This window comes from Pogona vitticeps, chromosome 2, assembly GCF_051106095.1.
Source record: "Pogona vitticeps strain Pit_001003342236 chromosome 2, PviZW2.1, whole genome shotgun sequence".
Classification (NCBI taxonomy): Eukaryota; Metazoa; Chordata; class Lepidosauria; order Squamata; family Agamidae; genus Pogona; species Pogona vitticeps.
The window spans coordinates 78,653,608-78,667,065 of record NC_135784.1 but is presented as its reverse complement, the minus strand read 5'-3'; the positions used below and the strand labels follow the sequence as shown (position 1 = coordinate 78,667,065).

The 13,458-nt window shown below is 45.8% G+C and overlaps 1 protein-coding gene across 1 annotated transcript in view; it reads left to right on the top strand.

Annotated features, from left to right (window-relative positions):
- The first annotated feature begins 202 nt into the window (after window positions 1-202).
- Window positions 203-13,458, top strand: part of SEMA3G (semaphorin 3G) — a 115,922-nt gene continuing 102,666 nt past the window's right edge. The window contains exon 1 of the mRNA XM_020803886.3: window positions 203-455. Within this exon, the coding sequence (XP_020659545.3) occupies window positions 341-455 (115 nt within the window). The 5' untranslated portion in view covers window positions 203-340. The remainder of the gene's footprint in view (window positions 456-13,458) is intronic.

Below are 13,458 nucleotides of genomic sequence, written 5' to 3'. Positions count from 1 at the left end.
TGCCTTCCTCCCCCCCCAACCACCCCCCCCACAACAGCACCCCCCCCCGCCGTTCCCGCCCCGGCTCTGGGTCTGTGGCAATCCGTTCTCAAGAAGCTGGGTGGAGCCCCGCCTGTATAAAACCGCGCCGGAGATTCGCGCCCAGCGGAGTTCCTCGGGGGGCAAGCGGCGTTTCTTAACCCCGAACGAGCCGGCTCGACCCTCGGGCAGCTGGAAGGGAGGGATCCTTGGAACATACTGGCGAGGCAAGGGGTCCGTCGGGGCACCTGAGCACGCGGGGCGGCGGGGCAGGGCAGAAAGGGGGAGCCGGACCTGAGCGTGGAGGGCGAGCGAAGGCACCATGAGGCGCGTCTCCGCTGGCCTGGCCGCCTGGTGGGGGCTGTTCGCGGGGAGCCTCTTCGCCGACGGCGAGGCCGGGAAGGGCGGCGTGCCCCGACTTCGCCTCTCCTATAAAGGTAAGCATTGCCGGTGTGAGCAGCGCTTTCCTGCCTCTTTATTCAGGTGGCGCCGATCCTCCTCTTGTTTAGCCTGGCTGCCCTGCAGCCCCGAGTTGTTCCCATTATACAGATGGGAAACTGAGGCTGAGCGGGTGCCCCCCCACCCCCACCCCGAGGGCGAGCAAGTCTAAGACTGGGATCGGAAGCCTTCCCGCCCTCTCCCCTGCCCGCCCCCCCCCTCAGGCCAGGCTTGAAACTCGCGTGTGAAACTGGTGTTGTTTCCACTCCCCTGTTGCTGAAACCCCTCTATAAGGAGACTGTTAATCTACTCTGGCCAGTGCCTCTCATTTTTGATCCGATGTTGGTTGTTCTCCTTTCTATTGTTCACTGATGATTCACCTATGGCATACATACATAGGTGCAGGAGAAACTCAGATCTATTGGCTTTATTATCGTCCAGGACACCAGCCTAACTCTGTTCACTGAACAGACTCACTCACAGTTGCTGGATCTTATAGATCGCAGCGGTGGCTCATGAACTGAAGGGAAAGGAGGTGCTTCTCACCTTCCACTTTGCGGTGGGGAGGGGGGGCATCCCCTGCTCAACTCGGAGGCTTCCTATGCTAACCCTTTGTACCTGTCACGCTGGGATGTCTTCACTCTCTCTCTCTCTTTTTGTGGTGGCTTGCTGGGTTCGTTGTTGGCCCCCAAATCTGACAGACCAATTGTTGGGATGAAATTCTGAGTTCTTAAGAAAACATTGGTAGCTCCGATTCTGCCTAATTGCCTGAGTTGAGCTAAGAAAAAGCAGAGCAACTGAAATGGTAAAGGAATGACCATGATACTGGGTGGGAAGCAATGCTCCGGAGAATTTTAAGGGTGTGAAGGGACCAAGAGCACAAGTTGTGCAAATGAAGTGGGGATGGAGTGGGGATCCGGCGAGGCGGAGGAGCTGCATGTAGTTTTCACATGTCAGAATTCACATTTTTCATGATGAACTAGCACATTTTTCATGATGCATTAGCACATTTTCCATTATGGGATAATTATAGTCTGATCGCTCTGCGCTAAACCCAAACAATATTTCTTGTATAATTTATTGCAATAACCAAACAATAACTGCTTGTGTTTGATTGATCGATCTGTCGCCATGCTTACAAGAACACATCTGAAGAGTTTGCCTGCAGGGACAAGAGATGTAGAAAGCAGGAGACGTAAGGAGAAAAGCATGTAAAAGCGTATGTAGCCATTTGATGTTTAGAAAATAACCTGAAGCTTTTAAAAAGATGATAGATAGATAAAACGTTATTATGGTGAAAGACCAGCCACTTTAGAACATGGAAAAGAGAGAGCTTGCTTATATCTGGGTGTCAGAAGTCTGTAAAGATATGACCACAGAAAGCAATTTCTAGCAATTCTTGACCTACCTTGAAACCTATGTAAGCATTTCTGGCTGATTTTCATTTGTCTTCTCCCTTTCTCTTGTGCAGCAAGGCTGCAATGGCAGTACTAAAAGTTTACCTTCACTTTTAATGTTACAACATATTGCTCTTAGTCTCAAGACGTTTTAACAACCCCCCCCCCCAATGATTCTGTCAGTTCTTTAGCTCGAGGAGTTGCACTAAACATCAGGCTAGGTCAGGCTTAATGTCAGTACCCCAGAAGCAGTGTTTTGGAAGTTCCTTCTTGGACTACAAATTCCAGAATCCCCCAGCCACCATGAATTCCAGTAGCTGCTGGCCATTCTGACAAGGAAAGTTTGGGGCTTGTGGTTCCCAAAATATAATTTTCTAAGCTCTGCTCAGGAACATGCAGACCCGGTAGTGGCCCTGTGGCTGGCAGTAGCCCCACAGAGGTCCCTTTATGTGGTGCTTCTGTAGAGGGTCTGGCTATCTTTGCAGCTGTTGCTGTTTTGCAACCTTTATTTTGGAAGTACAGGAGAGTGCAATGATCAAGGCATAGGGATGGCTGCACACAGATTTCCAATCTGGGCATGTCGGCATTAGTTTAAAAAAGAAAAGAAAAAAGAAATGAAAAGCCAAACTAAAATAAAGTTCAGATCACATGGCTAAGTTACTTCTGACATAATAGCAACCCTATGAATTAGTCACTTCCAGAAGGAAACGCCTGCTTAGGTCTTGAGAACTAAAGGGTTGGCTTCCTTTACTTCTCCAGTTTACAGTATTTCATATTAGGTCTTCTGCCTTCCCTACTCTTTCAAAGCAAGTGTCTGATAAATCAGATTTGCAAATGAAGTTATGCATATATCCCAGTGATCCATGATGAAACAAAAAACACATAATTATCAGATAAAAGCATTAAAATGTGTTTAAATAAGCAGGCAGTCTTTTAGGTCTTAGAGGATGCCTTTGGCTAATGATAAGTTAACTGTATGTTCTAGTTTAGCCTTCTAAACTAATACATTGGCCAAAATCCTGTTGTTTAGCATAGTAAATCATACTAGGGTACACTTATTAAATCAATGACAATTTAGTAGGTTGATTCCTCCATAGATTTCATTGATTTGAAGGGTCCATTCTAACTGCAATGAAAAATAAACCATAATTAGAGTAGACCCATATGAATCAATGGAACTTGTGAGGTCGATGCACCAAATCCTCACTGATTTAATGGGCCTACTCTAGTGCAATTTACCACACTAAGCAACAGGATTTTGGCCATTGAATTCTTGAGCCGCTGTGCAAAATCTGAGCTCTTTCTACAGTTTTTCATACCATTTTCCCTTCTGTGTAATTTTTTAAGAAGGCCTTCTAGCTGTGGTGCTTCATATTAAGTTGTGATTTTACCAGTTTACTAATTATATGATGTTTCAATTGCTTTTGAAATTTGTAAGCTACCTTGTAATTTATTTATTTCAAATATTTCTATCCTGCATTTCTCCTCAAAGGGACCCACCTTGTAAAGTGTCATCCTGAAAGTTGGGGTAAGAGTAAATATAACTAAAAAATAATAAGAGTCCCCATACAGAAGTTGTCATCTGCACAAGTCGCCCCTTGTCACTAAGAGAGCTTTAAAACCACTCATGGGGAATTAAACCAACAGTTCTGTTACTTAATCTATGGCCAATTTTGGCTGCTGTAATGGTCAATGGTGCTCTCCAAAGCTTTGGACAGGGGTCCTTTCCAGCCCAAAGACCTGAGAAGTTTCTTACCTGGTAATACTAGGAAAGGAACATAAAACCTTCTGTATGCAAACCAGTTGGTGCTCTGAAGTTCAGCCATCTGCCTCACCTCCAGATCTTGTAGGAGTTACTTTTTTGAACTGCAGTTCCCAAAACCCCCTAGCCACCATGGCAACTGGCCAGGTTCCCTGGTGTGGAGGGGGTCACATCTGGGAATTGAAATCAACAACAACAAATGTCTAAGCTTTCCCTTCTCTCCTTTCCTTCACACCTACCTGCATTCCCTCAAGAACAACGTACAATGGTAGTCTGTTTAGTTTTAGAAGTCCGGGGTCTCTTTTATTCTAGTAGCGGGGAGTACATAATATGCTTATTGCAGAACAGGTGGCATGAAGGGGCATAAGAGGAGAAACTCCAGCTATCCAGATAGTTTCAGAGGTCTTTCAAAAGTGGCTCAGCCAGAGTTTGTACTTCCAAGATATGGAATAGATTGCTTTCTTCTCCCTCATAGCCTTATTATGAATAATGAGGTCAGTTCTAACTGTCAGGGCAGCCGAGACCCAGCTGGTGAGTTTAGGAGAGGCTAAGGCAACACACATATTTGGAATGCCTGCTCTGCAATTTTGTGTATTGTTTCCTCAGTATTCCTTCATTGGAATGTTGCATGAATTTGGATGGATTGGATGTTAGACCTATCCTCCCACCTTATCCTTTACCTACTGACTCCATTCCCCAAAATGCTGATTATCCTGCCAGGTCTGTAGTATAGCGGGCTTACAGTACTATGAAGGGTATTGACTAACTGAAACAAGTTGCCTGCCTGCCTAGCTGTAATGAAAATGTTGCATTTTCTGACTTTGGGGTGGATTTTCATTCTGTTTCTTCTACAAGGCAAAGGGCAGGGATATCTGTGAATGGTGATAGGTGCCAACCAAGTGTATCAGCAGGATTCAAAATGCAACTGCACTTTTCAGGTCGGGACATTATATGCTGTGCTGCCATGAGCTCTCCTGCTGATTTTTAGTATTTCACTCTGGAAACTGTCAAACTTTGCTGCTTCCTTTGAGTGGAATAATAGGTGAGGGACGATCTCTAAACACATGTAGAGAACAGGCGTGCCCTCCATTTCTTGAAATCTGTTTTTCATATGTGTAATAATATTGCCGTAGATTTGAAGGGCTGGATTGAATGATCTCAAAGGGTTCCTTCATGCACTTGTTATTAGGAGTGGTGTTTGATCAGAAAAAGTTTAAGGGAATCAGCTTCCTCCCTTTCTCTTCCCCTCACAGCCTCTGCTCCACAAGAAGTCCTTCAAGTTGTATGTTTGAAGAAACAGCAGGGCTTTCTTAGACAAGAGTGAGCTGAAGTAGCAGAGTTGCATTCTTGTTCTGGAAACATCATCTTTGGGATACAGATCTGTACCCCCCACGACATACTTATTTGTCAAAGCGTTAATGTGCTAAATCTTCATTTATAAATACATTCAGATATTGTAGAATGCTGTGTATCCTATCTGAATTATTTTAGAGGAAACCAAAGCCTAGGTAAAACTCTTGGATCGCTTGAGTTTTGTCGCTCGGAGAACTGAGGAGCAAGGGCATAAAAATACGTTACACTTTATATCCATCTTGTGTTTTCAGTTCTACAGTATGTCATGGAATGATGGACTTTAATAACAAAAGGTTTTAATTTTTAATTGTGGATTTGTTACAGTATGCTAAGAATTTCTTAGATTGGGAGAGTGACCAATATGGAAATACTAAAGAAAGGAATAAATAGGGGGGAAATGTTAAAAAGTTTTCCTACGGAAAGCTAGAATACTTTGGCCATGTAATGAGGAAAACAAAATACAGATTATTACAGCTTATCATTCGAGGTAAAATAAATATGGAAAAAATGTTTAAGAAGGAGGAGAACATATTGGTCAAAGACCATGGGAGACTGGTTTGGGTATAATGTCACTGTTCAGCACTGCTGTAGCTAAATAGCTGTGATGAAGCTCCAGGGCAAGAGAAACAATACAAGAGGAGAAATCCATCTTAGACTTTAATTTATTTATTTATGTATTTATTTTATTAGATTTCTACCTCGCCCATCTAAACGAAAGGTTTACTCTGGGTGGCATTACAAATTTAAAAACAGTTAGACCAATAAACATATATATAAATCCAAGATGGCAAAAATATAGAATTTAAAATACAGCAGGAGGGAAAGCCTGCCCAAATAACCAGGTCTTAAGTTTACTCTGGAAGACACCCAGAGAGGGAGCCAAGCACATCTCCACTGGCAAGTCATTCCACAGGCGAGGGGCCACTGCTGAGAAGGCCCAGTTCCTTGTTCTTTCCTTCTGGACCTCCCTTGGCGTTAGGCCCCCTCAGCTGCCCGACCTGGCTGGAATGAGTGACTCTGGCAGAGCTGGGTGGGAGGAGATGCTTTGCCAGATATTGAGGTCCTAAACCATTTAGGGCTTTATATGTTATTGTTAGGACTTTGAAATCAACACGGGAAAATATGGTGGTATCTTTTCACCCCTGTAAGAAATCTTGCTACTGTATTCTGCACTATCTGGAGTTTCCGTGTCAGTTTCAAAGGCAGCCCCATGTAGAGCGCATTACAGTAGTCTAATCTTGAGATTGCAAGCACATGGACCAAAGTGGTGATTGATCCCACATCAAGATAGGGACGCAGCTGGGCAATCCACTGAAGATGGAGGTGTATGGAATGGACCACTGATGCCACCTGAGTTTCCATGGTGAGCGCCGGGGTCCAGATGTACACTCAAACTGTGAACCTTACTCTTGGTGGTAAGAGTCACCCCCCCCAAGAGAGGGAGTTTCCCAGACCACCAGTGTCTTGGCCACCCACCCGAAGGACCTCCGTCTTGCCCGGATTCAGCCTCAGTCCATTCTCCTGCATCCTTTGCTGAACAGCCCCCAGGCAGTGCTCAAGGGATGAAACAGCATCCACTGTTGTTGGAAAAAAGGAGATGTAGAGCTGAGTATCATTAGCGTACTGATGACACAAAGCCCCACACCCCCTGATGACTTCTCCCAGCGGCCTCATAGAGATGTTAAACAGCATTGGAGAGATGATCGAGCCCTGCGGAAGCCCACAATTGAGGCTCCACTGGGCCAAAAAGCTCTCTCCAATCTGCACTCTCTAGGGATGGTCCTTCAAGATGGAACGGAGCCGGGCAAGAGCCAGACCACCAGTTCCCAACTTGGAGAGCCTCTGCAGGAAGATACCGTGGTCGACGGTATCAAAGGCGGCTGAGATATCGAGGAGGACCTGCAGAGACATTTTGCCCCTGTTGGCCTCCCTCAGTAGGTCATCAAACAGGGCGACCAATGCCGTCTCTGTGCCCTGGCGTGGCCTGAAGCCCGACTGGAATGGATCCAGGGCATTTAAGGGTGAGTAGTGTCCTCTGACATCACAAGTAAGAGAGTCCTCTTACGTCTGGGCAGTCTGTGACTGATGGAAATCCCTTGAGCTTAAGAGGCCTCCAGGAGGGCTTTCAGGCTTTCAAAAGACTTGCAGAAGCAGAGTGGTTCCCTTAGTCTTGGGTCCCAATATCTTGAGCTATGATGCCTGGAAGCTCTGCCCATTGACCATGATGGTTAGAGCTTCTGGGAGTTATAGTCCAACAGATACCTATGGAGCCAGATTTTGAAGCTGCTGCCATAGGGTTTTAGTCTCTCGGTTTCCTGAAGGACAAATGGGGAGGTGGTAAGAAAGAAGTACAGAAGGGAAGAACTGGTAGCTGTAACTGGGAAAGTGATACTGTGCTTATCTTGTTGGCTAGCTCCTGCAAAAGCCAGTGGCAGAACACACAGTTGCTATTCATGGGAATAGTTAAAGGAGCCTGTATGTGTGAGCATTGCTGAAGCTAAAGCAGCATCTGCACATGTTTAGACAAAAATTTCACTTTCTGACTGGATAGTCTTCATTGTTGCATGATCCATCTGAATGCAAAATGAGAGTCTGTGGCCAGCAAAGCAAAGTCTCCTTAACCTCAAACAGGCTAAAGGAAATTGGGGAAATTCTGCTTTTAGGAGCAGCTGGAGGCATGCAGGAAATGTGAAACAGAAGAGTTGGGTTTGCTCTGGCTTTAAGTCATGCACACTTTTGCCAAAGGACAGATGTGGTACTGGCTGAAACCCAAGCTGACATGAAGGATGCAGCAAATGAATAAAACTGGGGAAAATAATAAATCTTCAGCAGACTGACATTCTAAGAGGACGCTGTGGTTGTGGCTATTTGCTTTAACATGGAACTGAAGTGAAATGCATCTATAAAACACTCATGTGAGCATTAACTTGCTATAGTCTATATATGACATCTTGGTTTTCTAAAATCTTTTATTAGACAGCATTGGAGTGCCATAAAACAACGAAGGTATAAACCTGAAAATGTTTGAACATACTCAAGCTTAGAAGTTGGAAATAATGAATTATATCTGTGATACTTACTGTAATGATTTAGTTACTGTGAAAGTTACTTTTAAAAGGAATGTTAAGGCAAATTTAGAGGCACTTTTCAAGTTTTATGTCATTTCCAAATGTATCCTATTTTAGAAGCAATGCTCCAAGTAACATAAAAAGGTTTCTTTTTGGTAAGCAAACAAACAAACAAAAAGATTTAGGACAGTGGATTAATTTTTAAAGTAACTTTCCAAGCTCTGTTCTAATCAGAGAACAGAAACTTCTTTTTTTCCACCTCTCAGACAGTTTTTGTGAGTATCTCTAAATTTATGCAGCAACATATTGATGCTCACAAAAACAGTAATAGGAATTATTACAGCACATGAGGCCACAAATTATTCCAATGACAAAACTTGGAGAGTTGCCAAAGAATGTGAATGAGTAGCTGGAGATAACAATGGGCATGGGAATCCTAAGGGGCAGCTCCAGTCCGTTTGTTCGTGCCAGCGCACAAAAGAGCCTTGTGTTTAAGAGGCTGGAAGTCTTCGTAACGGGGATGGAACACACAACCGCAAACTTCCACTCCAGAATAAATCTGCTGGGGTCTGTGGGAATTCCAATGAGAGGAGATTCCATAACAAACAATAGTACCCGCAACTGTACTGGCACTGATTCATGCCCTGCATGTGCTGAAAATGTCATCCAAATAGTCCATGTCTGCATTTCTGGAACAGGAAACAGAGAGGAGGCAGCTACCGGTCACATTGCACCCAGGTGTGCTGTGATATGGGAGAATCTTGCTTCTTCCCCTGCCTGCCCCATTGCTAAAGGATGTTGCTCTGGGACTCAGATCCAAAGGACAGTAAAAATTGCCCGGGTAGTAGCAATTTAAGCTGCAACATGGTACTTTTTACCCTAGAAGATCTTTTAATTTATTTATTCCCCGTCCCACTGATTCCAGAGGGGGTGGTGGCAGAATTAGCTATGTCAGCTCCAAGCTATTGTGGTTGAGGGACCCAGCCGTGAAGCATTTCGGAGGAAGGGAGGAACTTGGGTCCAGCAAACCTGTGGATCTGAAGCTACGTACTTCTACCATGTCTTTGGAACTTTCCCAGGTGTGCCTCCCATTACTGCTTGCTGGGGAATATGAGCTGGAGAGTGCTAATGTGCTGGTGTTGTGCTTGTGGGTTCACATGTTCTCCTTGGTTTAGTCCTATGACTAGTGAATATGTACGTACACTGGTAGCAGTAGATTTATATATGTGAGGATCACTGCGGGCAAGAAGGACCTCCAGGGTGAATATTGTTACTGTTATTGTCATGTGCCTTCAAGGTTCCTCCAATGTATGGTTAGCCTATAAATGAATGGCCTCCAAAATCTCCTATCATAAACAGCTGTGCTCAGCTCTTGCACAATGAAGTCTGTGATTCCTTTATGCCATCTGTCTCACATTTGGTTTTCCTCTCTTCCTGCTGCTTTCTACTTTTTCTAGTATTATTGTCTTTCCCAGTGAGTCTTGTCTTCTCATGATGTCCCCAAAATACAACAGCTTGTGTGCTGTATCTATACTTGTGTTGTGTCTCAGGTTGATTTGGCTGGTTCTTCTTTGTGGCCTCTGTGAATCACACTCTGGATGGTCCACGCATGTGCGGAGCCTTGTCAGAATATTCTAGAGCTTCTGCAATCGGAAAAAATACATTAGTCCAAGTCCCTCCCCCTAGTATACGTACCTTGGTGCCAAGTTTCTCCCTTCAATTTCTTTTCAACTGACTGGTTGAAAGCCTTGCTTGTAGATTTTGTGAGTTTTCTCACCCCACTAAGAAGCCTGGCTGCCGCATTTTGCACCATTTGAAGTTTCCGCATCAATCTCAAAGGCAGCCCTACGTAGAGTGCATTACAGTGGTCTAACCTCAAGATTACGAGCGCATGACCAAGAGTAGTGAGGGCCCCCCCGTCAAGATATGGTCGCAGCTGGGCAATCCGCCATAGATAAAAGTAGGCAGAATGGACCATGGACGCCACCTGGGTTTCCATGGTAAGCACCAGGTCCAGATGTATCCCCAAGCTGCGAACCCCGTTCTTGGCGGTGAGGGTCATGCCCCCAAAAGAAAGGGAGTCACCCAGACTGCTGACGGGAGGACCACCCACCCTCAAGACCTCCGTCTTTTCCAGTTCAGCCTCAACCTATTCGACTGCATCCATTCCAGTACAGTGGGGTCTTGACTTAAGAACGGCTTGAGTTAAGAACATTTTGACTTAAGAACCACTCTCATAGGAAAATATTGACTTGACTTAAGTACTTAGATTTGAGTTAAGAACTGAAAAAACCCACGTGGAAGGCAGGGAAAGTGCAAAATGTGAACTTTTAGTTAACTGTTGGCCAGTGAAAAGGGTGCCTGTCTGCTTCCTCACTCCTCCCAGCGTTTAGAGAGTGGATTGGGAGACAGTCTTCAGACTGCCTGGTACTGCCTGGACTGTCTTTTCCCTGCCTTCCTTGAACCTTTCTTGACCTAAGAAAAAAAGAAACAAAATATCCCCCCTCTAGTGGTCGAAGGCTGAATAGCAGCTTCCCATTAGTTTCTATGGTCGGAAAAGAGCAGATACGGATCAAATGGTTTTCAATGCATTCCTATGGGAAATGCAGATTTGACCTGAGAACTTTTTGACTTGAGAACCGCCTTCCAATACGGATTAAGTTCTCAAGTCAAGACCCCACTGTACAGTCTCCAGGCAGCGCTGGAGGGACAGAACGGCATCCACTGAAGTAGATGAAAAGGAGATGTAGAGCTGCATGTCATCAACATACTGATGGCACGATGCCCCACATCCCCTGCTGACCTCACCCAGCGGCCTCATGTAGATGTTAAACAGCATTGAGGGTCCATGGGGTCGAGACATTCTCGTCGAGCTGTACTCTCTGGGGACGGTCCTCCAAGAAGGATCGGAACCAGGCAAGTGCCAGGCCACTGATTCCTAGCTCAGAGAGCCTCCCCAGGAGGATACCATGGTCGACGGTATCGAAGGCGGCTGAGATGTCAAGGAGGACCAACAAGGACATATTGCCCCCATCGGCCTCCCTCATTAGGTCATCCAACAGCGCGACCAGTGCCGTTTCCATACCATAGTGCGGCCTGAAGCCCGACTGAAACAAGTCCAGGGCACTGGTTTCGTCCAAGAGCGTCTGAAGCTGGTCTGCCACCACCCTCTCCACCACTTTACTAAGGAAGGAAACATTGGCGACAGGTCTGTAATTTCCAATGTCGTCCGCCACCAAGTTTAGTTTCTTCCTAATGGGCCTAATGAGTGTTTCCTTGAGGGCAAGGGGAACCTTGCCCTCTTGGAGAGACCCATTAATTACTGCAGTGGCCAATTCTGTTGTTATTGGCCTGGCTGCTTTGATTAGCCAGGCCGGGCAAGGGTCAAGGGAGGAGGAAATGACCCAACAGTGATCAAGTGCCTTGTCCACCAGATCTGGCGTCACAGGCTGAAGGAGTCGAGAATTACAGGGCAAGGCGGAGCGCTGGACATCTCTGCTCGATCCATTGTGTTTAATAAAGGAGAACGGTCACGGCGGATGGTCTCCACTTTTGATTTTTAAAATGCTGCAAATTGGTCAGGCGATATATTAGTGGGAGGTCTATCTATCATCCAGACCAATTCCAGATAGATCGCGAACTATACGGAAGAGCTCCTCCTGCTGATTAGAAGCTTCGCTTATCCAGTCAGCGAAGTGAGATCATCTAGTAGCCCTTACCTTAGCTAGGTAACGGTTAGTTGCGATCCTGACAGCTATCTTGTTATAACCCGTCGGTTCCTCCCTCCAAATGCACTCTAGCCATCTCCTAATTTGCTTCATTGCTCGTAGGTCCCGGTTATACCAGGGCCCTGGCTGAGCTCTTACCATGGAGGTGCATTTGACACCAACAACTCGTCATCAAGAGTCCTCCCACTCCCAATATCAGAGAGAGCAACCTTTTGAGACTGATGTTGATCGACAGTCGATTGTTCTGCTTCACAGTGCTGATCCTTCTGACCAAGGCTTGAGAGCTCAAACGCCATTGGTGCTCATAATGTCACCTGACTCAGACCTTACAGATCCGGACCCACTGTCTCCGTCTGAGGACTTTCAGACTTATGCCCAGTTAATGGTTCGCATGGCTAAGTCTCTTGAGCTCCAGATTCATAGACCTACTGCTGAACCATCCAACCATCTTTACAATCCAATTTCTAAGGACACGACCACACCAGTCCACATCTCTATGCTTCCCTCTCTTCTTAGCACAGCTAAACATGCTTGGACTAAGCCAGCCTCATCACATGCTATCTCCCCACGTATTGACAACCTCTGTCATGTTCACAATCCCTATGTCATTTTTCTACAAAAACAGCCTGCCGACTATTCTCCAAATGTATGGCCCCTGTAGCAGCATATTTTTGTCGAAGCTTCCTAATCCCGCTCTCCATATCGACAAAACCTGATTCCACCTAACAAGGACAGTCGGTGCATAGACTCAATGGGCTGATGGCTCTATTTCTTGGCTGCCTTTACCGTGAGAGTTGCCAACTATCAAGGGACTATGGGTGCCTACCAATGCTTCTTATGGGACAATATGTCTACCCTGATTGAAGCACTGCTTGATGATAAAAGAGTTCTAGCACGAACCATTCAGCAAGAAGGACTCTCATTGGCTAAACAACAAATGTTGGCAGCACGCCACACTGTCGATGCCACATTAAAGTCAATGAATACCTCTGTAGCACTTGGCTGTTTCTCCTGGCTTAGGACAGCTGGCCTTGCAAAGGTTGCTCGCACCCGTATCGAAGATGATGTCGGCCTTTTCAATGCCAAAACAGATGACATTCTTGAGAATGTACAAAAGAAACGAACAGCTGTCAGGCGCTGCGGAGCTCGCCCCACATACCAGTGGCACCCACAATGCACACAGTGGTGTCATCCCTAAACCTCCAGTCAGAGGTTTCAAGACGAACCTCAAAGGCAAACAACTACTGCTCCTTACTGCAAACAGCAGTATTACTGCACCAAGACATGGTAGCAAACTACACTCATACGCTACGATCGTAAACATCAAATCAGTTGAGACCTTGCTACTCCGTCCCACTCCCCACCCGCCTCCCCCTGCCCGCAAAGCCTTCAGAAACCACCTCTGTAGCAAAATGGTCCTGATAGCCACAGACAATACCATGGCAATGTACTACATCCTCAAGCAGGGTGGGACTCACTCCCCAAGCCTCCTATATCTCACCGTTGACCTGTGGGAGTGGTGCCTCTCTCACCACATTTGTCTCACAGCGGTATATGTAGCTGGCCAAGACAACAACCTCACAGATTTACTCAGCCATGAATGGGAACTAGACCAAATGATTTTCCTGTCCTTCTGCACTTATTTTTTTTTTTTGGGGGGGTCACCCACAATCAACCTGTTTGTGTCCAGAAGG